Source organism: Girardinichthys multiradiatus, chromosome 1, assembly GCF_021462225.1.
Source record: "Girardinichthys multiradiatus isolate DD_20200921_A chromosome 1, DD_fGirMul_XY1, whole genome shotgun sequence".
Taxonomy (NCBI): Eukaryota; Metazoa; Chordata; class Actinopteri; order Cyprinodontiformes; family Goodeidae; genus Girardinichthys; species Girardinichthys multiradiatus.
Genome location: NC_061794.1, coordinates 38,998,914 through 39,026,200, shown reverse-complemented (window position 1 = coordinate 39,026,200; position 27,287 = coordinate 38,998,914). Strand labels below are relative to the sequence as shown.

Sequence of the window (27,287 nt, the reverse complement as noted above, 5' to 3'; positions counted from 1 at the left end):
TGTTAAAACCTGTTTCAGGAAAACACCTTTTCACAACACTACATTTCCTTTCTGACCCTGGGTTTAAGCAGAAGAGCGTTGCTGGGTGGAGGGATGTTTGGGTTTCCCTCCTGGAGCTGTTACCTCTGCCATCCAATCTCAGGAACAGCAGATGATGGACAGATTTTGAGACAAACGTATGTTTTTTTCCCCCTATCTTTTCTCAGTCAAACAGACATAAAAATACAATTCAGTCTAAGGCAATAAGATCTAAACAATTAATGCAACACACAAGAGTTTTGTTTCAGACTTTACCGTTTCCTGGGATTAAGACAGATCAGGTTAACATGGTGAGACAGACGGGATCAGCTGAGAGTGTAGCAGTAGTTACTAAATTAGGGTTTTATGCTGAGTAATAGAAGCAAGACAGCAGCAGGTAAATAAATAAATATAAATAATAATCTTAGCATTCTTTAAAGAACATTTAGTCCAGACTCATGTCTTCATCGTCGTCTTTCTTGTCTTTGGAGTCGCTCTCCTGGTCCGACTTTGTCTCCGTCTCCATGGCTTTGGCAAAAGCCTCCACATCTACAAGACAAGGTGAGCAAAGCGTAATTTTCAAAATAAAACATTCTCTGAATAAGCTGGTAAAAATCACCAAAACAGCAGGATGATTGCATAAGGATTTAAGAAACAAAAATTAAGTTTTTACATCAGGAAAAACAAACATCTGTGATTCAGGTCATTTGACTCCATGTTTTATCTGAATAGAAACAGGCTGAACAGTGGAGGAAATACTTATCTGCTCCCCACAAAACAGCCAGAATTCAAGGTTCACTGATTGTTCATGTATCCATGTGTCACACAGATGACGTTAAAGTTTTTGCTTCTAAATTCAGACAAGACAGAAGTTGTCGTCTTTGGACCGGAGTCTTTAAAAAAGAAACTGCTTAGTCAATCATTTAACCTGGATGGCATTAAATTGACCTCTGATAATAAAGTAAAAAACCTTGGTGTTATGTTTGACCAGGACATGTCATTTAAATCCCATATTAAACAGGTTTCTAGGATTTCCTTCTTTCACCTCCGGAACATTGCCAAAATTAGAAATATCCTATTCAGGAGTGACGCTGAAAAACTAATCCATGCATTTGTTATTTTAAGACTGGACTATTGTAATTCGTTACTATCAGGATGTCCACAAAATGCAGTTAAAAGTCTTCAGCTGATTCAAAATGCTGCTGCAAGAGTTCTGATGAAAATTAAAAAGAGAGATCATATTTCTCCTACTTTAGCTTCCCTTCATTGGCTCCCTGTTAAATCCAGAATAGAATTTAAAATTCTCCTCCTCACATATAAAGTCCTTAATGATGTAGCTCCATCATACATCAGAGATCTGATTGTTCCATATGTTCCTAACAGAGCACTTCGTTCTCAGACTGCAGGTTTACTGGTGGTTCCTAGAGTCTCTAGAAGTAGAATGGGAGGCAGATCCTTTAGTTATCAGGCTCCTCTCCTGTGGAACCAGCTCCCAGTTTTAGTCCGTGAGGCAGACACCCTGTCTACTTTTAAGGCTAGGTTTAAAACTTTCCTTTTTGATAAAGCTTATAGTTAGAGTGGCTTAGGTTATCAGGGAGGGAGCCTTCCTCCCTCCCTGTTGGTTGGAGTAAGGGGGAGTCAGGCTTAACCTAAACCGGCTCAGTTATGGTTGAGGTGCAAACACACCCTCCATTTCTGCTACCTGTATGACCCCTTCTCTTTTCCAATGGTTATAATCAGTCTGACAGAGAGAGGTATCCCAATCCTTGTGGTTTTTAGTATAACAATGACCATCAGTGGGACCCTTTGTGGGGTGCCTTGAGACGACATTGTTATAAATAAGCGCCGTTTAACTAAATAATCTGAACTGAAACTATCTGTGTAGTTATGCTGCTATAGGCTTAGGCTGCTGGAGGACATAATGACCACTTTCACCCTCTTCGCTACATTCTCACACTACTCTCCAATTTTGCATTATTTGCTGTTATTTCAGCTTTTAACTTTGTTCTCTCTTTTCTCTTCCAAGAAGCTACACCTGGCCTGGCTCTGTGTCTACCTGTGACACCTTTCTGGAGAGGGGAATCGTCCGAGCTTCTGCTGGTAACAACTTAATGCTCACCCTCTACAGATGATCCACATAGCCCTGTCTTTCAGTGTTTAACCCTTTCTCTCTCCTAGACATGGTGATTGACTGAGCTTTTACTGTAACTAATTATATGTGCTCTCTTTCAGACTCTAACGTTGAAAACTGGCTCAGAGTTTATCTGTTCTTTCTTTCTAGGTGAAACAACTAAAGGAGCTACATCCATTAACATTTACTTTTCCTTCCCATAGAAAGGACTCCTGGATCAGTGCTTCTGTGTTCTTTTTGTGTCTCAGCTCTGTTCTCTCAAACCCCCAGTCAGTCGTGGCAGATGGCCGCTCACAATGAGCCTGGTTCTGCTGGAGGTTTCTTCCTGTTAAAAGGGAGTTTTTCCTCTCCACTGTCGCTACTTGCTCATCCGGGAGGAGTGAATGCTGCAAGTCACTGACTGGATGCAATCTGCTGGGTTTCCTTAGATAGAAAAACGTTTTATCCAATTTGAATAAATAACTAACTCTGACTGCACTGTTCAATGGTTAGGATTAATTGGAATGTATGTACCTGACGTGAAGTGCCTTGAGACAACATGTGTTGTAAATTGAATTGAATTGAATAGATCCATTACCGTATTTTCCGCACTATAAGGCGCACTTAAAAACCATTAATTTTCTCAAAAAATGACAGTGCGCCTTGTAATACGGAGCGCCTTATATATGGATCAATTGGTTAATTGGTTGATCCATACTGGTTGTACACGGCGCTCTGTCAAAATGTTTCAGTACGACTGGTAAACTACAAAGCCGCACCGCTTGCAGCATTATGGCCACAGTAGTCAGGGGCGTCGCCGAAGTAATAGCGGTAAACACCTGTAATGTGCTTACTCCTAGTCCAACACCACTTGTGTGTGTATAACGACCCCAAAATTGCACCTTTCAAGAGACACGCTTACGATGCTGAGTTCAAACTCAAGGCTGTCAGTCGAACATGGGAATAGAGCAGCAGCGAGAGAATTCAACAGTTAACGCTACTATATTGTGAATGTACTAACGTTTGATTTAGTGCATCAAACTGTTTCTTTTACGTGTTTACTGAATCAGGGAAAAGTTCCCTTTCACGTTTTAACTAACGTTTGATTTCAACTTCATAGACTCCAATGCATTCCTAACGTGCGGTTGGCTCTATTCAATAGATTTCTATGTAGAGGAGACCTTACCATGAGAGTGAATGGAGTTATCAGAACGCTGGTTTGTAGTGTATTAATAAAGTTTGACTGACTGACTTATCTGACTGTTTTGTTGACATTCTCTTTAGCACAGCTCCATCTAGTGGATGCATAACGCAACCCCAGTCAAACGTTTGACTGCAGTAGCTTCTATTCTATGCGCCTTATAATCCGGTGCGCCCTATATATGAAAAAAGTTCTGAAATAGGCCATTCATTGAAGGTGTGCCTTATAATCCGGTGCGCCCTATATATGAAAAAAGTTCTAAAATAGGCCATTCATTGAAGGTGCGCCTTATAGTGCGGAAAATACGGTACTTAGATTCTCCTGATCTTAATTTCTGTGTATAAAGCAAACCTGTTGACAGAATCGGTGTCTTCCATGCCAACTACCACAGACAAAGACCAGAAACCTGATATAAGGCATTAGGGACAAAACAGTAGATCTGCACCAGGTAGAAGAGACTTTAAGACCATAAGCCAGAAGCTTGGTTAGAAGGTGACAACTGCTGGTTTTACTATACAGGAGGGGCTGGTTGGAGCTACTTTCACCAAGAGCATCACAGGTAACAGTCCATGTTCTAATGGAGCATCTTGTAGTCCCCTGCCATGGAAATTAAATCATCTTCACTGTGCCAGTGAACATCTGAATGATTAAGAGAAGGCCTGGGAGGAGCTGCAGATGAAATCAGTAGCCTATTTGAGCATTGTTTTGAAGCGGAAACCAAAAAAATGAATAAGCGTTGGTATATATGGGATAGCTGCAGGCATGTGTAGCCCACTGAAAGAAAGAAAAATGCTGAGTATGACCCAAAGAACATCCTCTCCACATGAATTCAATTTTCAATTCAATTCCGGGAGGAGGGAATGCTACAAGTCACTGACTGGATGCAATCTGCTAGGTTTCCTTAGATAGAAAAACTTTTTATCCAATTTGAATAAATAACTGAATCTAACTGCACTGTTCAATGGTTAAGGTTAATTGGAATATATCTACCTGACTTTTGTGAAGTGCCTTGAGACGACATGTGTTGTGAATTAGCGCTATATAAATAAAACTGAATTGAATTCAAGATGAATGGATTTGGAAGCACCAGGACAGCTTCACCACGTCCAAGAGGCCACTGAACGGAGCCGTGTACCATAAAGTCTTTCCTCAGCCACAAGATCCATCATCCTGAATGTCAAAAACTCAACAAAGTAGACTTTCTCAGCTGGTCTCCAGACCTCAGCTCCACAGGAAATCTGAAGATGGACCTGAAGTAATGGTCTGCCAAGCAGCAGCCAAGAAATCAAAAGGGTTTAAAGATTTTACTCCAAGAGGAGTGGATTAAAAACTTTCCTGAGATGTGTGCAACCTGGTGACAAAGTACAGAACATATCTCACAGCTGTGCCGACCGACACAGGTTTCTCAATCTTGATGCTTGGCGATCAAAGAGATTTTCCCTTACAGTCATATTCAATAAATTAGATTCATTTATTTCAGTAACTCAGTTCACTGTGAAACACCTTACATATACCACTTACACCCAGACTGATGTTTATAAGCCTTTAATTATGATGATTTTCAAGTAAGCGAATGAAAACACGACATTTAAGATTAGAATATTGCATCAGTCCTTCTGTGTCGAGTAATCCAGGAGCATTTTTGTGAAGCATGTATCGAGGCTTGCGCTGATGGCATATAATGACTTTCAAAACCTTTAGTGTCTTTTCAGGGATTTCTTTTAGATAATCTGTCTCTCTACATTACTGTTACATTTATTTATAAGTGAGCAAAGTCACAAAAATCAGCAGGGGATCAAGGAAATATTCTCCTGACTGTATTTCACTCTGAGCTAAGAAACAGTTACAACTTTTCATATAACAGATTATAAGCCTCACTTTTCTCCACTTTATGAAATTTGTAGCCTTTCAGGAACTTGGTAACCAACATAAGATATACATATTTTAAAATCATCATAAAAATGCACCCAGAGGTAACCTTGGGTGTTTCTGACCTCACTTAGTAAAATGCATGCTAATATGTTGAGGCTTCCCCACCTACCAGCAGGTGGTGCTATTGTACCATAACGCAAGTAAAGTCCATTTTTTGTATATGCAGCTCACCAGAACATGCATACTGCATGAGCCACAGTAATCAGAGTAATCTTTTCCTCTTATTGTGATATCACAGATTAGTCAAAAAAAGTACAGGTGTCAAACGTTTCGCTCTAGAGTAAAAATTACATTCTGCCTTTTGTATCTAATTGGAAACATTAAAATGTACCATGACTGAAAGAAAAGCTTAGTTGCCATCACTGTTGAAGGATCATTCATGAAAAATATGGAAGCCAGACAGTGTTTAGAGCCATGGCTCACTGTGTTAGTTTCTGAGTGACTAGAGATAAGCACCGACCTCCTTTGTTGGCAGCATCAACAGCCTCTGCTGGGAGACCAAACTGGTTCATCAGAGGCCCCAACTGGCCAGACGCCAGAGCGCTGCTGAACATGCTCATAGCCTGAACCGGGACAGAAAAATCAAGCACAAATATTAAATATCAAAGGAGAGAGCAACCAAAATCAAGCTGATTCATCTGCTACAGAGGAAGTGAATCTGAGGATAATGTGATATAGCGCCTACCTGCTGAAACTGAGGCGAGCTGAGCGTGTTGTGCAGCTCCTCTGAGCTCTGAGGCAGCGACTCTCCGGATGGCAGGTAGGGCATCAGCCTCTGCTGCACCTCTGGGTTGGCCAGGATGGGAGCCATGACCTCAGGGGTCAGCACGCTGGCGAGGTCCACTGCAAATAACAAAAACACATACAAACTGATTATTATGTTCTTGAGTCAGAGTCTGGAGAACAACAGGTTTCAACTATGATCCTTAGGTGCCACTAAGTGTTCCTGCTCCGTTATTTGTCATGAAGTTCTGAGGATGCCTGTTAATGACCCATTCATTGAAATTGGGTCTGCTGAAGCAAGGACACATTTAAAACACAAAGAACTTGAGCCACTGAGGGGCAGTTTGGCATCAATACATAGACAGACATGTAGCACAGCTGCTAAGACCAGAAATATGAATCTTTCCACATGAAAACATGAGTCATAAAAGAAATAGAAACACAAAAATAGCATCTTATACTTCTATTGGAAAGATAGGTGGAAAGATTTCAAAATACCATTTCTTTTACAAATCTGACAACGTCAGGGAACACCGAAGTAACCAAATGATCCTGGTGATTAAAAGTTGTATATCATCCAGTTTACCAAGGTGTTGCAGTGTCTTCAACTGCTGCAGAGTGTGTTTGGGTTTGGTAGAAATTAAAGTTTTCAAAAGGCTTGATGAGGTTGAAGATACTTCAGTATTTTTGGTTTGTTTATTCCAGATTCAACTTTCCAGAGTGCTCCCTTCAGTTTTTAAAGTATAAATAAAAAGGTTCAATGGATGAATGAATGAATGAATGAATGGATGGATTTAACATTTATTTAACTGCTATAGAGTTCCAGTTTCTGCTACATGTTACATATTTGAAGCGAAGCTCTTAAAACTCACTGTTTGTTGTGTATTTAATTGAAACTACACAGATTATGCTTCATTAGATCCTCCCTGCTCTGTTTTTGTTGTACGTTTTCTGTCGACCAACAGCCGTCCTCACCTCCCTGACTGCTGGCAGGAACATTCATGGTGGCCAGGATGCTCTGAAGGTCTCTGAGCTGGATGGGCTGCGTGGGGTTGGCTGCAGCTGCTGTGGCAGCAGGGGTGGAGGGGGAGGTTGCTGTGGGGGAGGCCGCAGAGGTGGCCAGGGGGGTGATGGGAGTGGTTGGCAACTGGGAGGAGCCGAGCCGGCTGGCCGCAGAGGTGGAGGTTGGTGTGACGGCCGTAGATGGACTAGAAGGGAGAGGAAAAACATGAATCTGTTAGTGATCAGAGTGTTACACAGCACCGACCAGTCTCCATTTCTTTCTGCTTCATTAATACACTGCCTGGCCAAAAAAAGTCACCACCTGGATTTAACTAAGCAAATAGGTACGAGCCTCCCATTGGATAATTACTGCCTGAGCGATTATGTTTCAGCTGGCAACAAGTTATTTAACCCCAACTGGTGCAACGAGTTGCTTCTCATTTCTTAAATAACCATGTCGAAAGACACATCCTGTGGTTGTGGTAAAAATGTCAGTCTGTTTCAGAAGAGTCAAATCATTGGCATGCATCAAGCAGAGAAAACATCTAAGAAGATTGCAGAAATGACCAAAATTGGGTTAAGAACTGTCCAACGTATTATTAAAAACTAGAAGGATTGTTTGGACCCATCATCTTCGAGGAAGAAATGTGGCCGGAAAGAAATCCTGAATGATCGTGATCGGCGATCACTTAAATGTTTGCTGAAATCAAATCAAAGAAAAACAACAGTACAACTCCAGGCTATGTTTAATAGTGAAAGTAAGAGCATTTCCACACGCACATTGCGAAGGGAACTCAAAGATTGGGACTGAACAGCTGTGTAGCCCTAAGAAAACTACTAATCAGTGAGACTAACTGGAAAAAAAGGTTTCAGTTTGCTAGGAAGCATAAAGATTAGACTCTAGAGCAATGGAAGAAGGTCATATGGTCTGATGAGTCCAGATTTATCCTGTTCCAGAGTGATGGGCGCATCAGGGTAAGAAGAGAGGCAGGTGAAGTGATGCACCCATCATGCCTAGTGCCTACTGTACAAGCCTGTGGGGGCAGTGCTATGATCTGGGGTTGCTGCAGTTGGTCAGGTCTGGGTTCAGCAACAGTATGTGTTCAAAGAATGAGGTCAGCTGACTACCTGAATATACTGAATGACCAGTTTATTTCATCAATGGACTTTTTCTTCCCTGATGGCACGGGCATATTCCAAGATGACAATGTCAGGATTTATCAGGCTCCAATTGTGAAAGAGTGGTTCAGGGAACATGAGACATCATTCTCACACATGGATTGGCCATCACAGAGTCCAGACCTTAACCCCATTGAGAATCTTTGGGATGTGCTGGAGAAAGCTTTGCGCAGCGGTCAGACTCTACCATCATCAATGCAAGATGTTGGTGAAAAATCAATGCATCACCGGGTGGAAATTAATCTGGTGACATTGCAGAAGCTTATCGAAACAATGCCACAGCGAACGCGTGCCGTAATCAAAGCTAAAGGCAGTCCAATGAAATATTAGAGTTTGTGACCTTTTGTTTTTTTTGGTAGCGACTTTTTTTTTGGCCTGGCAGTGTATGATGAAAACACATTAACTCACCTTGTTGTAGAGTTGCTAACTGCAGGAACGCTGCTGCTGCTGCTCCCCAGAAGGTTGGCCAAGCCTGGTCCAGCCAGAGCCCCAAGACCACCTGACATTAGGAGAAATAGACATTACAACACAACATCTCCTGCTGTAACCACTCTGTTGGCTCTGCCTTCGCATACCAATCCCCCCCAGTCCAGTTGGTCCGATGAGTTGCATGAGCTGGTTGTGGCTCATGTTACCCAGAAGGCTCTGCAGACCACCCTCCCCTTTAGGAAAAGAAAAGAAGGAACACTCATAAAACTGAAGTATCAAAGGTTCTTCATCACGAAGTTCAAACATGAGTGTGTGCTACCTCCCAATGCAGACAGATCGTGTCCTCCACTGCCGCTGCTGCCAAGAGCGCCCGGTATGGGCGGGTTGTTCAGGTACTCGTTTACTTTGCGACAGTACTCGTCATCCTTATCGTTCTTTGGTTCCTTAAATCAGAAAAGAAATAACTAACACAAGGCAGCTGTTCAGGTTTAATTATTTACATTTTGTTACAAAGTATTAACAACCTTTGAATTTCAGTGTTTTTTATTGGGAGGATAATTGTGAGGTGGCAAAATAATGATAGATTGTCTTCATTTTTTTAACAGATAAAAATCTGAAAAGTGTGGGCAACATTTGTATCAGTCCCCCCTGAGTCAGTCCTTTGTAGAACCACCTTTTACACCAACTACACCTGCACTCTCTCTGCAGATAAGCACATTTGAACATCTCAAAACTGAACATTTTAGCCATTCTTCTTTGTAAAATGGGGCAAAAATTAGTCAGATTGAATGGAGAGCATCTAATCAGCAATTTTTCAATTCTTGCCATCCACTCTTAGTTTTAGCCACGTTTGGACTTTGACTAGGCCATTCTAACACATGAATATGCTCCGATATAAAACATACCATCACAGCTCTGGCTGCATCCATCTTCCCATCTACTATGACCAGCTTTTCCCATCCCTGCTGAAACAAAAAAATCATGCCCATAGCATGATGTTGCCACCACCATGTTTCATAGAGTGGATGTTGTGTTCAGAGTGATGTGATACTGTGTTCGTTTTCCATCATACACAACATTTTACATGTAGACTAACAACTTTCAGTCTTCGTCTCATCTGATCAGAGAACCTCCTTCCAATATGGTTGCTGTGTTGCCTTGATGACTTGTTGAAAACTGCAACAAGTCTTCTTATGACTTTCTTTCAACCTTCTGCTGCTCTTCCATAAAGGCCATATATGTGAGGTGCACATCTAATAGCTGCCCTGTCCACAGGTTCTCCCACTTGAGCTGTGGATTTCTGCAGCTCCTCCAGAGCTACCATTGACCTTTTGGCTGCAACTCTTGATTAATGCTGTCCTTGCTTGACCTGACAGTTTAGATGGACAGCCTTGCCTTGGTTGGTTTGCAGTTGTGGCATTTTCTTTCCCTTTTCAAATGAAGGACAATGCTCCATGAGATATTCAAAGGTTGGGATATTGTTTTATAAGCAAGTGTGTTCGTACAAAGATCAAATTAGGTGGGCTCTTCTAATTAGGTGATTTCTGAAAGCAATTGGTTGCACTTGATATGAGAGTAAAGGAGGCTGAATCCAACTGGACACCACATTTTCCAGATTTTTATATGTAAAAAATTAAAACCATGTATCCTTTTCCTTCCACTTCACCACTGCACACTACTTAGTTAAAAATCAAATCCAAACAGCATGAAACACGAAGCCCAAATAAGTCCGCTTACAGACGGCCAGCAGAGGGCGATGGTGCATATGGATACATGAACCACCAGGTGAATCTTTCCTTTAGTGCTTGAAACACACTTAAGGTAAGTTTCTCATTAACCTGGTGTGATTATCGCAGTCTGTGTTCCCACGAAATGTAATAAGCAGCAAATAAAACTGATCATAAAACCGGCCACACACTCTGACAGTCCTCTGTCAACAGGGTTTACAATGGAGAGGAAGGCTGTTGTTAACCTCTAAACAGGTCATGCAGCTGCGCTACATTTTATACTTAAAAATTACTTTTTTTTTGCAGACAATTACTTTTTAAAAGATTAAAGAGTGGGTTCACAATTGTTGTCAAAAATGTTCTAACTGAAAAGAAGTGATAAGGTAAGTGAGTCTAAAAGCGTTAGATGTGTTACAGCTTCGTACCTGCATCCAGAAGAAGAGTCTTTTAGAGCCGGCTTTAAACTTCAGCACGTAAACCCGTCCAGTGGTGCACTGGTTGACCCGTTTAAACTCACAATCATCGGGGAAGATAATCAGGTCCTAAACAGAGGAATAAAGGTCATATTTGAAAACCCCCGGTGCAGGTCACCCAGTTTAAATCTAAGCATATTTGCACTATGACAACCTGCCTTTCTTTTTTTCTTTTCTTTATATAAAAAATAGCTGTACAAACACATACATACAATTACTTTTATCCTTATTTTATTTGCTCTAAAGTTCATTGTTTTATACTTAATGTTTGTTTGACGTGAGCACTTCAAACCGAGGTCAAATTTCTTGTTTGCGGACACAATCTTTGCCAATAAAGCTGAATCTGAAGAACCTGCACTGTCACCTACATCGTCCACATTCCCAGTGGTGCGATCCTTCCAGCAGAAGTGGATGAGGGAGTCATCCGTCTGCTGGATGTAGACCTGACCTTTACGCTTGTCAGGGGTCACCGTGCTCCCCTTCATCGTCATCTTACCGGCCCGAAACTCCACCAGGTATTTGCTGGAGGAGCCGCGGGAGCCAGACACCAGGCTGGGGAACAGAGCTCCAGATGCCATGATGAGGAGGGTTTGCTGCAGGAAGGGAGAGAAACGCAAACATCTAGCAGGCATTACAACTCATACACTGTTCTGGTTGGAGGTTTACATACACTCGTCATGGGCATGGTTTAGGTTTTAATGTTTTATTTGAACTGTTCTTTTTGCGGGGTAGTATAATAATACAACAAACACAAAAACAAGTGGGTGCAAAAGTTTGAGTTTATTGTGGATTTTCTCCAGTCCATCCAGGGTCAAAATTATACACACCCCACTGTCATTCATCTTGATCAAAATGCAGAGAAGCCATCAACAAGCTTCTGGCACACTTCTTGCTGGATATTTAATCACTCTTATTCTCTGAAAAAGTTAGTTGGTTTTCTGGCACAGATCTTGAGGTCAAGGGTTAAGATCAGGGCCATTCCAAAAGCTCAATGTTAGCCTGTTGTATTCATTCCTAAACCAGTTTGGACACGTTGGGAGATCACTTTTCAACGTTTAATTCTAGTTTAAAGTTTAATTCTAATTTGTGCAATGCACAAATAGCAATACCAACAAAACAGACCCTTAGCATGATGCTGCCACCACCGTGCTTGACAGCTGGTAGTGTGGAATATGTCAACTAGGCTCATACGTGTGGGCAGCAACAAATTTTTGCTTGAAGGTGATGGTTTTGAAAGAGATGATTTGCTTAAGACATGGAAACACAGAGGAAGAAACTGTTGGTGCTAAAGATCCTAACACATTTTCTTACTTCTAAGGTAACAGTGAATGAAACCTGGACAAACAGTGACCCAAAAACACGCATCATCGCTGGTCTTTAAATGGATAATGTAGGCTGACATTGCGTTATTGGAATTATTCCAAACACCCAACCGCTCAGCTTTATCATTTGTCATCATATGACGAATAATAAATATTACAATATCTGAACTGTTCCATTCATTTAAACCTATCACTGCATTATGTAAAATGTATTTTTCAAGTAACATACTAGGTACGTGTCCTCTGAATGAGAAGCAAACTGTAGGATTAAGAATGTAAACCGGTTGAATATTAAATATATGAAATTTCTCCAACTGCTTCTGTTTAGTTTTACAGCCTAAAACAAAAAACCTTCATCACAGATAAATAAGAGTGTCCATCCAGCTGGAAGCAGACTTGTCCCAGTTCTCCCATAATGACAGATGAGGTGGAGAAGACTCCTGCCGCAGAAAGACCACGGAGATGACTCTGCATCCTGCAGACAGAGGTCTGTTTGCAGCTCCGTGTGGTCACCGCTCAGCTGCGGCTTTATACTTCATACCCACCGACTAACCAAGCGGCCAGAGCCATAATATAGACCTAAACCCAAGCTAAAACCCCCATGTTTATACTCACATTTCTCAGAATTATCCTTCTGCTTGCAAAACGTTGCAACTGTGCGACGATTGTTGTGATTGGCTGACCAGTGGGGGTGCCTCGTTGTGATTGGCTCAACCGAGTGTCAAGTTAAAGATATTTAAATCTGCGCATGTTCGGTAGAGATAACACAGCAAGTTTACATTTAAAACTGGCAGACGCTGAAAAAAAAGGTAAAAACTAAATACGCAACTTTAAAAAAAAAAAACAAATCAAATTTATTTTATTTATTTTTTAATTATTAAAGATATTGGCGAGCATTTTACACCGCAGCTGATAAAAACTAAAACTCAATTGAGTTGAATTCAAAATGACTATTAATCCCAAAGGGAAATTAAATGTTGTTGTAGCTCATATTATGAAGGTTTCTTCAAAGAGTCGTTGTAGATGCTGATGGCTGTGGGCAGGAAGGATCTCCTGTAGCGCTCCGTCTTACAGCAGATCTGAAGAAGCCTCTGACTGAAGACACTCTGTTGTTGTAGGACAGTCTCATGAAGAGGATGCTCAGGGTTCTCCATAATGTTCTTCATTTTATGAAGAATCCTTCTTTGCACAATGATCTCCAGAGGTTCCAGAGGAGTCCCCAGAAAGGAGCCAGCCTTTTTTATCAGCTTGTTGAGCTTTTTTAAGTCCCTGGCTCTGATGCTGCTTCCCCAGCAGATGATGGTAGAAGAGATCACACTCTCCACATCAGACTTATAGAAGATATGCAGCATCTTGCTGCAAACACCAAAGGACCTAAGCTTCCTGAAGAAGTACAGTCTGCTCTGTCCCTTCTTTTAGATGGTTTCACAGTTGCATCTCCACTCTAGTCTGTTGTCCAGGTGAACACCGAGGTATTTATACTCCTCCACCACCTCCACTTCTTCTCCCATGATAGAAATAGTTTTTGACTTATTCCTGTTTCTCTTAAAATCTACAATCATCTCCTTTGTTTTATTCATGTTCAAAATGAGATGATAGTTTCCACACCATGACACAAAGCGGTCCACCACCTTCCTGTACTCAGCTTCTTGTCCATCTCTGATCCACCCCACGACTCCAGAAACATCCGAGTATTTCTGCAGATGACAGGAGTCTGTCTTGTACTGGAAGTCTGATGTGTACAGAGTGAAGAGGAATGGTGAGAGTACAGTCCCCTGTGTTGCTCCTGTGCTGCTGACTACCTGGTTAGACTCACAACCCTTCAGTCTCACAAACTGTGGTCTATTTGTCAGGTAGTCTTTGATCCAGGAGATTGTTGAGGACTCCACCTGAGTCTTCTGGAGTTTCTGACAAAGTAAATCAGGTTGGATTGTATTAAATGCACTGGAGAAATCAAAGAACATGATCCTCACAGTGCTGCTGGTTTTGTCCAGATGAGTTTGTTGAAGCAGGTGTATGATGGCATCTTCAACTCCAACTCCACAGCGATAAGCAAACTGAAGGGGGTCCTGATGGTTTGTTTGCTCACTCAGGTGGGCCAACAGGAGTTTTCTCAGGACCTTCATGATGTGGGATGTCAGGGCAACAAGTCTATAGTAACTGCAGACTGATGGGTGAGTTTTCTTTGGTACCAGAACAAGACAGAAGGTCTTCCACAACACAGGTTGAAGAGGTGCTGCAGAACCCCACAGAGCTGCTCTGCACATACCTTCGGTACTCTGGACCTGCAGCCTTGTTGCAGTTCAGTCTCTCCAGTTGCTTCTTCACCTGACGTTTAGAGACACACAGGTCCCCCCAGGGGACTTTAGCCTCCTTAAAAGACGCCATCTACAGTCCGTATTTATGCATTTTCCACACTACCTTTAATCCTCCAACGCAAAACTGAAAAAACACGTATTTACGCCCACCTCCTGAGTGGGCCTCACCCCGGTCTCACTGAGGATAAAGTATGGTGGGACTGAACAATCGGTTCCCAAACAGCGGTTTTTCTTCAGCCCATTAGGGACCAGTGAAGCTCAGAGCTTAAAGGACTGCGCCTGTAATACTAGAATCTGGGGTTACAGTACGGAACCAACGGTCTATTTCGTTAAAGTTTCGCCCTTTAAGGCTAACTCTAGTCGGTTAAAGGCGAAGCAGGATGTAGTCTATGCCTCGCTGGATCCATCCGGACCACAGCATCTGCTCGCAAAATGGCTTCAAACTCGGCCTTCGGCATGCGCAATTACGCACTCAGAGGCGCTCTGCGCAACTAAACAGAAAGGGCGTCAGGGTGGAGATGACAAACCTGCTGCTGTGAATAGTGACGACAAGATAAACGAACTGTTAACAGCCCAGAAGAACAGGAGCAGAACGGAACAGAAGAAATCAGCAGCTGGGTCATGCGCAATGACGTAGCGCAACAACCACTGCGTGCTTCAAGCGCCGCAGAGGGGATCTGTTCACCAAAGTGAGCCGCAATTTACTATTGCCTTTGGGACGCATGCAAACAATCAGCGCATTTATTTGCAGCTTCAGTGAATCAGACTTCATATCTGCCTCTACTCCTCCCGGAATTTGACAGTTTGCGCTGAAAGGTCCAGAAGGCTTCTGCATTTTTATGAAACGTGTTAACAGGACTGGGTGATTTTGCGCTTTTGATTTTAATGCGCATGTTTGTAAATCGCGCTGTTTTTGTCGTGCTGTCCCATTTTAAGAAGCTCAAAAGTTCAATAAATCTGGCCCAGAGACAGATAGCAAGAGAAAGCTTTCAGAAACAGCCTCTCAGAACAGTCAGATCAACCGTGGAGGTCTGCTGGGACCCAATGTGGATAATTAAATCAAAACTCAATTTTCCAGACATCGTAGGAAGCCTTTAAGGCCCTGATCAACCAAAGCATGTTGTTTTTTTAAAAACTTGCATATAAAAAAACCCCAACTTTGACAATAATAAAAGTCCAATCTCTATAGTAAACTGTTAGGACTGCATCTGAAGGAAAGAAGTGCTGTATTCACACCCCTTGAACATGTCTACATTTTGTCACATTACTACAAATTTAACTGTATTTGAATAGGTTTTTATGTAACAGTCCAGTGGTCTGGCATCTAGAGCGGTGGTTCTCAACCCTGGTGCTCAAGGCCCACTGTCCCATTTCTTTCAGATGTTTTCCTGCTGCCACACACCTGACTTAAAAGATTGGGTGATCAACAGGTTTAAGCAGCACTTGACATGCATAGGATGCACAATCATTTGAATCAGGTGTGGTGGAGCAGAAACATCTAATACATGAAGTGGAATGAGCTTTGAGAACCACTGATGTAGGGAGAACACAGCATATAAGTGGAAGAGGGTGCTCTGGTCAGATGACACCAACAACCAAAATGCTGATGGTGTTATTACCAACACCAATGAATGCACTATCCCTATGGTGAAACATAGTGGTAGCAGCGTCATGCTGTGTGTAACCTGTTTAAGGAACAGGGAAACTGATCTTTTTTCGTACTCATTCACTCTGTGTTCAGTTGGAGGTTGTAACGTGCCAAAATGTTTCTGAATACTTTTGCAGCACAACAAATTTATACATTTTATTAATCTTTAAATTTTTCCAACCAGTCTTTTAATAATAGAAATCTTAAGTCAACTTTACGTTTTCTGATTGGACCCTCACTCAGAGAAACAATATGAACATGTTAAAAACCACAACAAAGCAGCTGATTTTATATTTTATATAATTTATTACTTAAATATGCTTGTATGCATATGGTTTTGGGTAACAGTATGAGGAGAGGAGGAAAAAGAAGGGCTCAACAAACAGTCAGTCAGTCATTTTCTACCGCTTATTCCATAGTGGGTCGCGGGGGAGCTGGTGCCTATCTCCAGCAGTCTATGGGTGAGAGGCAGGGTACACCCTGGACAAGTCGCCAGTCCATCGCAGGGCAACAAACAATGTAAACATAATCAAAGAGATGCTTGACAAAGTAAAGAGACATGGGGGGTAAAGAGATGAAAGTTTCCATCAGATTGAATCTGCAGGCTTAAAAAGTGCTTTAAAAACAGGAAAGAGCAGCATGGGGAGAGATTTCACTGTACCTATAAGTGCATAGAAATGTGAGCGCTCAAATGTGCAGTTTTTAATGAAAGGTTAGTACTCCACAAGAAAAAAAAAAATCTAACCCATCCAACATCAGCTGCAGCATCTATATATTCAGTGTATTTTCAGCACTAAGTCTATCTGAAGAAGAAATTAGAGTCTGAGGTTTCACTTGTCAGGAGGGCGGAGTGGCTGGATCAGTTTGCATAGGTTTGTGGCGTCTGCAGCGTCTTGTGTCATGAGTGCAGACTTCTAAAAGGACTGGAAACTTAAAGCTTTTTCTGTAACACAGTGCTGCTCAAACAGTGGGGTGCCCCTCCTTTTAGGACCCACCATTTATACAAAATACAGACATGATTCATACTTTCAGACTAACATTTCCCTTTTCATTTGACGTTTTTATCCTTTATGTGTCCGTTTAAAGTGTTTCAACAACAGCTATCTGAACATGTGAATGTACTCATCACTGCTAAGATATAGTGTGGCATCATTTTAAAGGTGCAAATTAGCTTAAATATTAAGGTGTAGCTGAAATCTTCCAAAAACACGTACATGCTAACATTCAGCTTCATGTTTAAATGTTTAGAGAATGCAAAAAATAGGAGAAGAAGCTTAATTGTTTCATTTTCATAAATTAATTTCACACTCCTGTTTGCTGACGCTTGATTTTTATATTTCTAATGGATTTTCCTTATTTTTCTGTCAGCTCATTTGGAGAAACCTGTTTGTCAGAGCATAAAGGTGAGAGGCAGCCACAGAATCAGAAATCAAAGGTTTTTCATGAATGCATTTACACTCAGTGCACAAAATTGTTATTTTATGGCTCTAACTTGTCTGTTAACACCTTGGTGAGCATGCAAGCACCAGTTAATTTTTTGTTCTCGACACACTACCCATTTTACAGCACACAACTATATATTGTACCGACAATATCCGTTTACGATAGACGCAAACATGATTATAAGCAGCTTTTCTTAAGTTCACAGAAACACTTGTGGCACTTTAAAGATACGTAGTGCAGAATAAAATAGACATCTAATTTCTGAGTTGGTTATATAAAAGTAGTGGATGTGTTTAAGTAATCCCTGATATTTAAATGCAACATGACAGAAGTGTGTTGATGACCCGCGGGATGTTTGGGTGCCTGAACTAAAACAATAAGTCTTCTGTGTCCTCCTGCAGCAGTGTTTGTGATTCCAGAGATAACACTGGTGGCTGGTTTAAAACCCTTAGATAGTGAGAACAATGAGCGTTTAGTGTTAATAACGATAAAGATGTCCGATGTCAACATTTCTGATCAATCAGTGCAGTCTAAAACTCTCCTGCTGAGCATGTTCAGTCATTGCAATTGATCTGATTAACGGAGGTCAGTTTTCTCTAACAAAGATGCTGAGAAATGAAGTGAATATTTTCAACATACGCAGAGTCTCTCGTATCAATAAATGTTGGGACAGTCTGTGTACTTCCTGTCAAAGTATCCACCTGCGTACAACCAATCCTCAGCTCCAGTGAAAGGGTTTGTTCCCAAGTGGAACCACCTGAAGAGAAACAGACGAGAGTCGCTTTAAATGACGAAGTTAGAGAGCATTCAAAAGTCCTGGAAACACGACAAAAGTAATTTACTCAGTAGATCCTCCACTCAATATTGGAATTACAGACGCAAAACAACTTATATCCACTTTCTCACTAAAGCCCAAGAGCTTGAAGAAGTATTCATATTAATGAACTCTTCACATTTTACAGAAGTTACAACCACAAAGTTCAAAGTGTTTTATTTTAGAATTATGTCAGAAACAGAAGAACACAAAGTAGTGTGAAATGCTTCGCTGTCACTGCTGAGGATAAGCTTCCCCACGGCATGATGCTCCCACCACCATGTTTCACAGCAGGACTCAGAAGACTCAAGATTTTAGTTCAGGTACCCAAACATCGTCTTACCTGCAGGTCATCCACACACCTCTGTCATGTTACCTTTAATTATCAGGGATTATTTAAACACATCCGCTACTTTTATGTAACCAACTCACAAATTAGATGACCATTTTATTCTGCACTACGTATCTTTAAAATGTCGCGAGTGTTTTCGCATGTTCGCGGCAAACTGGAACCAAGACTTCACATAGTTTTCTTTCAACAACGGCTATCTTCTGCCATTCTTTCATGAAGGTCAGATTTGTGGATAGCACAACCAATAGGTGGGCTACTGCCAGATTCTCCCACATGAGCTGCGGATCTCCGCAGCTCCTCCAGAGGTACCGTGGCCCTCTAGCTGCTTCTCTGATTAAAGCCCCTCTTGCTCAACCTGTCAGTTTAGGTGGACGGCCATGTTATTGTAAGTTTACAGTTGTACCATACTCTTTCCATTATCAGATGATGGGTTGAATAGCGTGTGATGTTCCCAGCTTGGGACATTGTTCTATAGCATAACCCTGCTTTAAACGTCTCCAAACCTTTCTGTCCAACCTGTCTGCTGTGTTGCTCGGTCTTCATGACGCTGTTTGCTTTCTAACAAACGTCTGAGGCTTTCACAGAAAAGCTTGATTTATACTAAGACTAAACTGCACACAGATGGACTTTGTTTACTAATAAGGTGACTTCTGAAGGCAACTAGTTGCTCAGCAGTTTATTTAGGGGTGTCAGAGTAAATAGGACTTGATGCAACTTCAGATTTGCATTTGTACATAATTCAAACACAACTCGTCATTTTCCTTTCACTGCTTTGTGTTTGTCTATTACAGAAACGGGAAAAAATGTAGAGAGTTCATGGGTGTGAACACTTTTCCTATGCAGTGTGGTTGCTTTGGCATTAAACTGCAGTTCAATGAACCACTCAGCAAGTTTAAGCACTTTTAAAATATAAAAAGAAGCCTTTTGTTTGTGCTTCATATCATATTTTTTATTTATTTCTAATATTTCCACAGACAGCTAAATTAAGTTGCTTAAAAACATTCAGCAGTGCTGACCTGGTCGACCACTCCTCTTCATCCTTTGATCGATCTCTGCGTGCAGCTCTTTGTTTTTCCTCTAATCGTTCCTTCTCTGCACTAGCCAAGTCTAAAGAACAGAAAACAAAAACACAGAAGAATAAAGAGTAATCAAATATTAAAACGTTTTCGTCTTGTTTACACAAGCCCCTCTGTTACCTATGTCTCCATTTTCCATGGCTCTAATGTCGGGTCTCAGCCGGCAGTCCGTTGGTGCCAGCAGCCTCTCCATGCCGGGCTCCAGCTCGTTTAGAGTCGCAGCAAAGCTGGTGAAGTTATACATCTACAAAGAGAAACAATACAGAATGCTTGAAATAATTACACTCACTGGCTCAATCATTTCTCTGACAATCCAAATAAACTGACTGCATGGAATATGTAACTATAAATGTGTCCCAAAAGGACACTGCGACCTTTTCAGGATTGTGAACTAGAGCAGCTCTTCTCTCATATATTTTGTTTAATTTGTCTAACCTTTGAACAAAGTTTTGGGAAATGTTAAGACATCTTATTACTTCTCTTTTAAACAGACTTTTGTAGGGTGTGATATTCAGCTGTAAACCTCAACACAAGACATTTCACGCCCAGTGAAAGATATAGATCCCTGAAGAAAAATATTTATGGTTTGTGAAGTCGTTCACCAGCAGAAAAGAAAATATTGACAGCATCAGCAAAGGACGCTGCTGTAGTCAAAAGGTATTGATAAATAAAAGGAAAAACAGAGGACATTTCACGCGTAATTTTAACTCCAAAGTGCAGAAGGGATAAACCTGTCCAGCTGGCAGGTGCTGAAGTTCATCGACAGATTGATACACTCCCACCTCATTAATCCATTAAAGGTCAAATTCTCAAGATCAACTGCAAAACATATCAAATTTCTGTGATAAACACAAAGTTTACTAAGTTAATGTAACCCAGGGTTCCTACACATTTAAAATTAAAAATCCATACTTTTCCATTTCCAATATTTCCATTTTTAAAACATTTAACTTCTCTGAAAAGCATTCATCACTTCCCCTTTTAAAAGGAAACATGGTTGAGCTAACCTGTGGCTGACAAGTTCCACCTATGTACCAAAGACAACATATAAAACATCTGCTGCATGGGCAAAAGTCTTCAGTCTTCCCTCATTTCTTTGCATTTTGCTGCCACTAAATGCTATACATGAAAGTGATATTTCCTGTATAGCTCTCCAGGTCTTCTGGAGTTTAAAAAAAATTTTTTTTTCTTTGAACTTCAGCTGCTTTTTGACTTATTTTAAAGGCTAATCCCTGTACTCGACCATTTTCTGAGGAATTTTTGTTTTTATTTATGGTGCGTCCCATTTGTACTCGGACGTCGGACATTCTGAGTCCGAAGGTCGGAGCAACAGGACGAGACTACAGACAGCATTCAAGATGGCTGCTACTCGCATCAACAGTGTAAAACGTCCTTACAGTGACTGTTTTAGCAGTTCTGTATTTTTTATATAACATGTAGTCAGTCGTACACGTACTACTTTTCAATGTTTTTGAGTCGTTATGTTTAATAGTGTTTGTGTGCTTGAAATACCGTGTAGAAGAACAGTGTTTATTGTCATTGTTATAAGACTGCTGTTACAGTTGTTAGCAATACGAACAAAAACAAGCTGGAAACTGCAACGTTACAACTTGGACATGATCCAAACCCCAACCTCCCAGTTCCGACTTCTGAGGTTAATGGAACGCACCATTAGCCCCAGAACGAGCCATGGGTCTGGCCGTGACAGCATGTAAGTAAAAATACCACAGCTTCAAAAAGGTATCTCGCTATTTCCAAAATAATTTTAAACTTACTGCTACAATTATATAATGTATGAATTACCACAGTTATAATAATATTATGCATAACATCATACTATTTTGGTTTTGATACACAGACTTAAGCAAAAATACAGATAAACTACATTTAGCAGCAGTTTTCAAGTGCTTACCAAGCCTTGGGTCATTCTGCTCTTTAAAGAGTAACTAATATTATTAATTGGTTAATTAGAAGGGCTATCTGCTCCTCAAGAGCTGGCAGTTAGCTGGTTAGCAGACATGCTGTTTATAGGTTGCAAACTGCAGTTCTGAAACAGCATCAACTAGAAAAGGTTGATGTGTTCTGCTCCTTCAGTGTCGACACCATAACTGTCCCAGTCTTTTGTGATGGGAATTTTTTTTTTTTACGTCTTATTGGTAAACAAGGGGAAAATGGCCAGACAACCATCAGTTTGCAGCAACAAGTGTTAATAATAAGTCTTCAGACACTGAATAATATTTGCTTATAAATAGACTATTTCTATGGAGCACATTATAAATGCAGCCCTGTAAGAGGCATTTCCTGAACTGAGTGTAAAATAAAGACTAAGAAATACATTAAACTTAAAGTGACACATTTAACTAAAGGGTGACATCAAGGTGACTATCACCATTATAAAGTGAGAAGAAATGTATGAGCTTTTATTTTTAAGAAGTTTTGACTGTTTTTCTTAAAACAGAATAGCGAATAGGAAGATGACCGTTTCTGTAAATGTGATACTTTTCCATTCAGAACAGCTTTTCATGAGTTGCCGACCTGCGCTGAGTGAACGGGTCGCGGCGTTATCCTCCACAGTAAGGCACTTCCTGGTATCACAGTCACAGTCTCCTGAACGTCTGGACATTCGTCCTCCTCCTCACCTTCACAGGCACGTTCCTACACACACACCCAGATAAAAACTGTGTCATGTTCAAACTGACGAGCTCAAGCAAACTGAGCAGATAGTTCAGTGCAAACAGGTGAATCACGGGAACTACGGCTGCCACAGACTCAACACGTCTCAAGCAACAACAGCGTGTCATTGCAAGACATCATGGTTTAGGTACTGGCAATGATCTATTCAAACAAGTACACTGTAAACATAACTAGACAACGGCAGCAGCACACTAGAGATATCAAATACACTGTTACCTTACACTAATGCCACTGCATGTGATTGTGAAAAGAAAAGATACCATTTGAGATAACATTCAGTCACATGTCAAACAGGTTACTGACAATCGTATGAGTAAACAGGAACACCACCTTCACACTGGAAGCAGACCACGCATCATCAGATGGTTTACAGGGTCTTGGTGAGGTCTTTGGGGGCCTGTAGAGGGTTTTAAGAAAACACTAAACTTCTGTGGTGGCAGCATTTCATGTCAAGGCTACGACGTCATCACGCTCACATCCCTGCACTGCAGAGCCGTTGGCTGCGGCTGCTCTCGTTGCATCAGCTAATCCAAACTCTCCATTTGCCCGCACTCAAAGTAAGCTCAGCTGGCTACGTCTGCACCAGGATTTGAGAACAAACACGGTGGACTGAGCCTCTGATTTCTGCTTAATGAGCCAGGTTCTAAGTTTTTTCAAAGTTTTTAAAAGCAAAGGTTTTCTAAAGTATAGAAGTACTTTGAGTACTTTAAGATGATAAACTGGGGTCAACCAGAGACTGATCCAGGGGCTCCAGATGAGCAAGGAGAAAAAAAAAAAATACCATAGGTATTTGTTATTTTATTAATAATTTTTTAAAAGGTGCCGAGTAGACTCTGTGGTTTGACAATATGTCTGCTACGTTTTCATGTTTTTCCCCACAGGTTTGACTGATCAACTGCCTGGAGGTGTTAATATGCAAACTTTCTGCAGAAGCCCCAATTAATTTAACTTTATCTTGTTGTAATCATATTTACTTGTGTTGATGTGATTTTCTAAACGAATTAAACTCCTCAATAATGCATTCATTAAATAAATACTATTTACAGAAAAGTTACAGTCTCTAATATTACATTTTAACCAAAAGGTTTTATCTGTGGAGCTTTGCTCTGAATGAAAACTGGACCTGTTTGTTTATTTTGAAGTTTAGTCTCATAATATTTGATATTCTGAATATTCAAGCTTCATCTTTGATGATTTCTGTCATCCTGGATGAGGCACTTTATACATATAATTCATACTTAAAAGTACATCACTTTTACAATTTATTTTGTTAAATGTAATAGACTTTTGTTTTTGCAATACAATAAATAAAACAGATTTTGTGAAGCAAAAAATATTTCTCAGAATCATAAAATGAATTAAAAAAAAGGTAATTAGATTCATGAAAAAAAATCTCTCTTTTTAAAATACATGGAAATCTGTGGCTGCAGCGTGAGTTAAAGGGGTATGAATACTTTTGTAAAGCACTGTGTGTGCATCCTGACTCTGTCCAGGAGATATGCAGGGTTGGCGCTAGGAGGATGGTGTCATCATAGGAATGTGTGGTGGGACGGTGCTGCTGACATATAGAGTCTGGCGGGGGCCCTGGAGAATGTCTTGGTGACAGAAAATAGCAGAGAAAAACCTTACTTGAGCAAAGAATCTTCTCTAAATACGCAGCGACCTAGCCACATTAAAACAAGTCATGCCGCTCATGAGCAAGTAGCAAGGTCTTCAGCCAGTGTGAAGGGAGCATAAGTGGCATTTACTTGTCTGCAGATGATCACAGGTGAGTCAAAGCAAATCACATGCAGGGTTTCTTACCTGCTTCAGCTTCTTTGGGTCGCTTCCAGTCTTCTTCTCCGACTTCTTGTAGGTGTCATAAAACTTAAGGTCAATGCTGTACATGCACTCTGTCCACTTCCCATAGATGACTTGTCTCTTCTTCTTACTGGTCCAACCGCAACAACAGGTTCAGGTCAGAAAACATGCAAATCGTCATAGTTTAAGCCTGACAGATAAGGGGCCTCATTCATGTACAAAGCGTGCTTAGGTACAAAAACCTTGTGACGCAATGTTTTACGAACAACTAGGCATGTACAAAAATTAACGTTGCATGAAAATGTGCAGAAATTCATGCAAACTTTTTCATTTAACAATACAGACAACTAAAACTTACCTAATTACACTGAAATATGGCTCCATTCAGTTTTATTTAATTCATGGAGCATCAACCCTAATGTTTTGTCACGAGTTTGAGCTTTTATTTCACAGGAGTCAAACTCCAGTCCTCGAGGGCCAGTGTCCTGCAACCTTTAGATGTGCCTCTGCTTCAACACACCTGAATCTAATAATTAGGTCATTAGCAGGACTCTGGAGAACTTGACCGCATTCTGAGGAGGTAATTCAGCCATTTGATTCAGGTGTGTTGGACCAGGGACACATCTAAAGGTTTGAGTAAACAAGCCCTCGAGGACTGGAGTTTGACACCCCTGTTTTATGGTTTGAACACGAGCGATGAAACCGAACTGCAATAACGTAACACACCTCAGAAAATGATAGAAACAACCTCAGTTGGATGTAAACTGTGAAAATGTGAATCGGTCTGTGCGCTGGGGAGCATAAAATGCATGTGAATCATCTACTTTCATTCTTGATGAAAAAGAAAACTGTATCAGATCAGCAGATTAATTCCTAACAAGTCAGGATTGCTGATTCCCAAGATGGACAAGCTGGAGACAATCACACATGTTCATAAATAGCTGCATAAAGCTGTCCAAACTGTGGAACGATGGCAGCTTTGGCACAGCTGGAGAACATCACCAATGGAAGAAGTCAGAGGGAGTTTTCAGAGATTGAACAACTGCTGGTACATGATGATGCATGTGGCTCTCATTTTCAGCGAGGAACCGATCTCTGAATGCAATCAGAGCTATGGACAGCACTCATACTGCTCTAAGGGCCCTATCTGAAAGTCAATATGCTTTTGTGAATAGAAACCATTTTCATTTAATATATGCAAATGGGTCTTACTAATGCAATGGCACGTTTGCCTCCACAGCTCATGGTTCCTTTATACTATAAAAATAATTCTACTTATTCTAATTACAATAGTTGTGCTGGGAACAAACCTCAGTTAGGCTCAGTGCGCAATGGCTGGCTTCTAGGTAATGTGACATCCTGAATGGTTTTAAAGATTTAAAGTACTTCACATAGTGTGCGTTGTAACAGTCTTCCTAGTAGAAATATGGGAGGCATATTCACTTCATTACAATGATCAGCATTGAGCTGTAATTGAGCTTAGTGCAGCAGCTAGACAGCGCCGTTTGTATTTGATGCAGACATTGTAGAACTAAATGTCTTTGAGCCGACAAACGTTTTATTTTCAGTCAGGTTTCAGTCGCTGATGTCATTCAAAACATTGTTGGTTTGCTGTAATTGACTACAAACATCCCTCATGGTGGGTAAATACAGACTCTCTTAGCATTTTTACGAAGAAAGGAACCGGTTCGGTTCTTTGACTGTCACAGCACCATTGCCATGGTTATTTGGACACATGGTGGGCGCCTTCTGTCTATTTATACTTCTTTGCATATGTATTTAGGGGTGGAGACCGGGCCCAAGCGTTAGCGCAGATACACAGAATTAATCGCAAATTGTGAGGTATGAAGGTTACGTGTGCGGTGGCATGTCTACGCACGGTTTCGTACATCTGAATTTCTTTTGTGCGTCGCAAGTTTCAGAATTTTGCCCTACTGTCAACTTTCAGTATGAAAGCTGCGCACACTTTCGTACATGTGGCCCTGATGTGCTTCTGCTCTTACCTTTTGTCTTGGATATACCCTTCGACTTTGTGAAGATCTTTTCCAAACATCCCACATGGTTTAAAGTTCAAAATGCACTTATCTCCAGTACTGAGGAGTTCAAAATAGAATAAATGAGTGATAAATACTCTCTGGTCCAACAAGGTTTCTAAGTATCAGTAACTGTACCTGTGGTTGACTATCTCCACTGTTCCGTATTGTTCGATCCAGAGTTTTCCCAAAATGATGTTATGCACACAGCACATTGGGTTTGTCCACGTGTACGCTTCTTTATGTCTACGTCAAAACAACAGCATCATAAACACGGTCTGACATATTCAAGATTCAAGCAGTCACATTTAAAATAAATATGCAGCCGCATCCTGAAGCACTAAAACCATGTTATATCATATCTCCTGAATATCTGCATGAAGAAGTGAGAGGAGCCAGTTGATTAGGAGCTAATAACCAGTTTTCAGTCTTTATGCCAAGCTAACTACCTGACGTTTTTGGCTTTAAACCAAGTGGATTGATACAACATCTCAGCAGGAGAGTAAATATTTACATAAAAAAAAATACGCACAACACAGGAGAACCGAAACAAAACAACGTGAGTAAATACTTACTTTAATAACTCCAGCGTCATGGTACCTTTAGGCTCAGCTTCAACACTTTTACCCCAGAACTTAAGCTTTGGGTAGATGGAGCCATGAAACTCAAACTCCTGCTTCAGAGACTGAGCGTGGAAGGCACTGATCGGGGGGTGGTGGCTCACCTGCTCAGAGATCAATCTGTATCCTTCATCCTTTCTTGGGGATTAAAAGAAAAACAAATACATCAGAAAATTGGGCAGCACAATATTAGAACGTCTTATCTGATGGGATAATATAGCGATGACGATATCAGTTGCAATATATGAATATTTTATTCTGTGCTCTCTTTCTCATCTGTGTTTACATCACCGTGACCTTTAGTATTTTGGGTAATGTCATTTGTGTCCGATGTGATCATGTAAATATTGACTAAATACTAGCTAAATATTGC

The 27,287-nt window shown here is 40.9% G+C and overlaps 2 protein-coding genes across 3 annotated transcripts in view; both read right to left on the bottom strand.

Moving 5' to 3' along the window:
* Positions 1-276: 276 nt before the first annotated feature.
* Positions 277-19,911, bottom strand: LOC124858098 (proteasomal ubiquitin receptor ADRM1-like). Of its 2 annotated transcripts, XM_047350032.1 has the most exons (11): positions 19,888-19,911; positions 19,708-19,798; positions 11,163-11,387; positions 10,747-10,863; positions 8,914-9,037; positions 8,741-8,827; positions 8,574-8,664; positions 6,960-7,192; positions 5,947-6,104; positions 5,722-5,824; positions 277-567 (listed from the first exon to the last, which is right to left on the bottom strand). In XM_047350032.1, the coding sequence occupies exons 3-11, from the start codon at positions 11,370-11,372 to the stop codon at positions 464-466; spliced, it is 1,227 nt and encodes a 408-aa protein (XP_047205988.1). In that variant the 5' UTR covers positions 11,373-11,387; positions 19,708-19,798; positions 19,888-19,911; the 3' UTR covers positions 277-463. The 2 variants fall into 2 exon arrangements, with proteins under 2 accessions (XP_047205988.1, XP_047205891.1); XM_047349935.1 differs by lacking the exons at positions 19,708-19,798; positions 19,888-19,911 and adding an exon at positions 12,732-12,831.
* LOC124858046 (oxysterol-binding protein-related protein 2-like) overlaps positions 16,366-27,287 on the bottom strand; it is an 18,683-nt gene continuing 7,761 nt past the window's right edge. Inside the window, exons 7-14 of the mRNA XM_047349807.1 lie at positions 26,870-27,052; positions 26,433-26,540; positions 26,265-26,354; positions 24,265-24,391; positions 22,303-22,422; positions 19,888-20,011; positions 19,708-19,798; positions 16,366-18,282 (exon numbers count right to left, since the gene is read on the bottom strand). Coding sequence (XP_047205763.1) covers positions 18,180-18,282; positions 19,708-19,798; positions 19,888-20,011; positions 22,303-22,422; positions 24,265-24,391; positions 26,265-26,354; positions 26,433-26,540; positions 26,870-27,052 — 946 coding nt within the window. The 3' untranslated portion in view covers positions 16,366-18,179. The remainder of the gene's footprint in view (positions 18,283-19,707; positions 19,799-19,887; positions 20,012-22,302; positions 22,423-24,264; positions 24,392-26,264; positions 26,355-26,432; positions 26,541-26,869; positions 27,053-27,287) is intronic.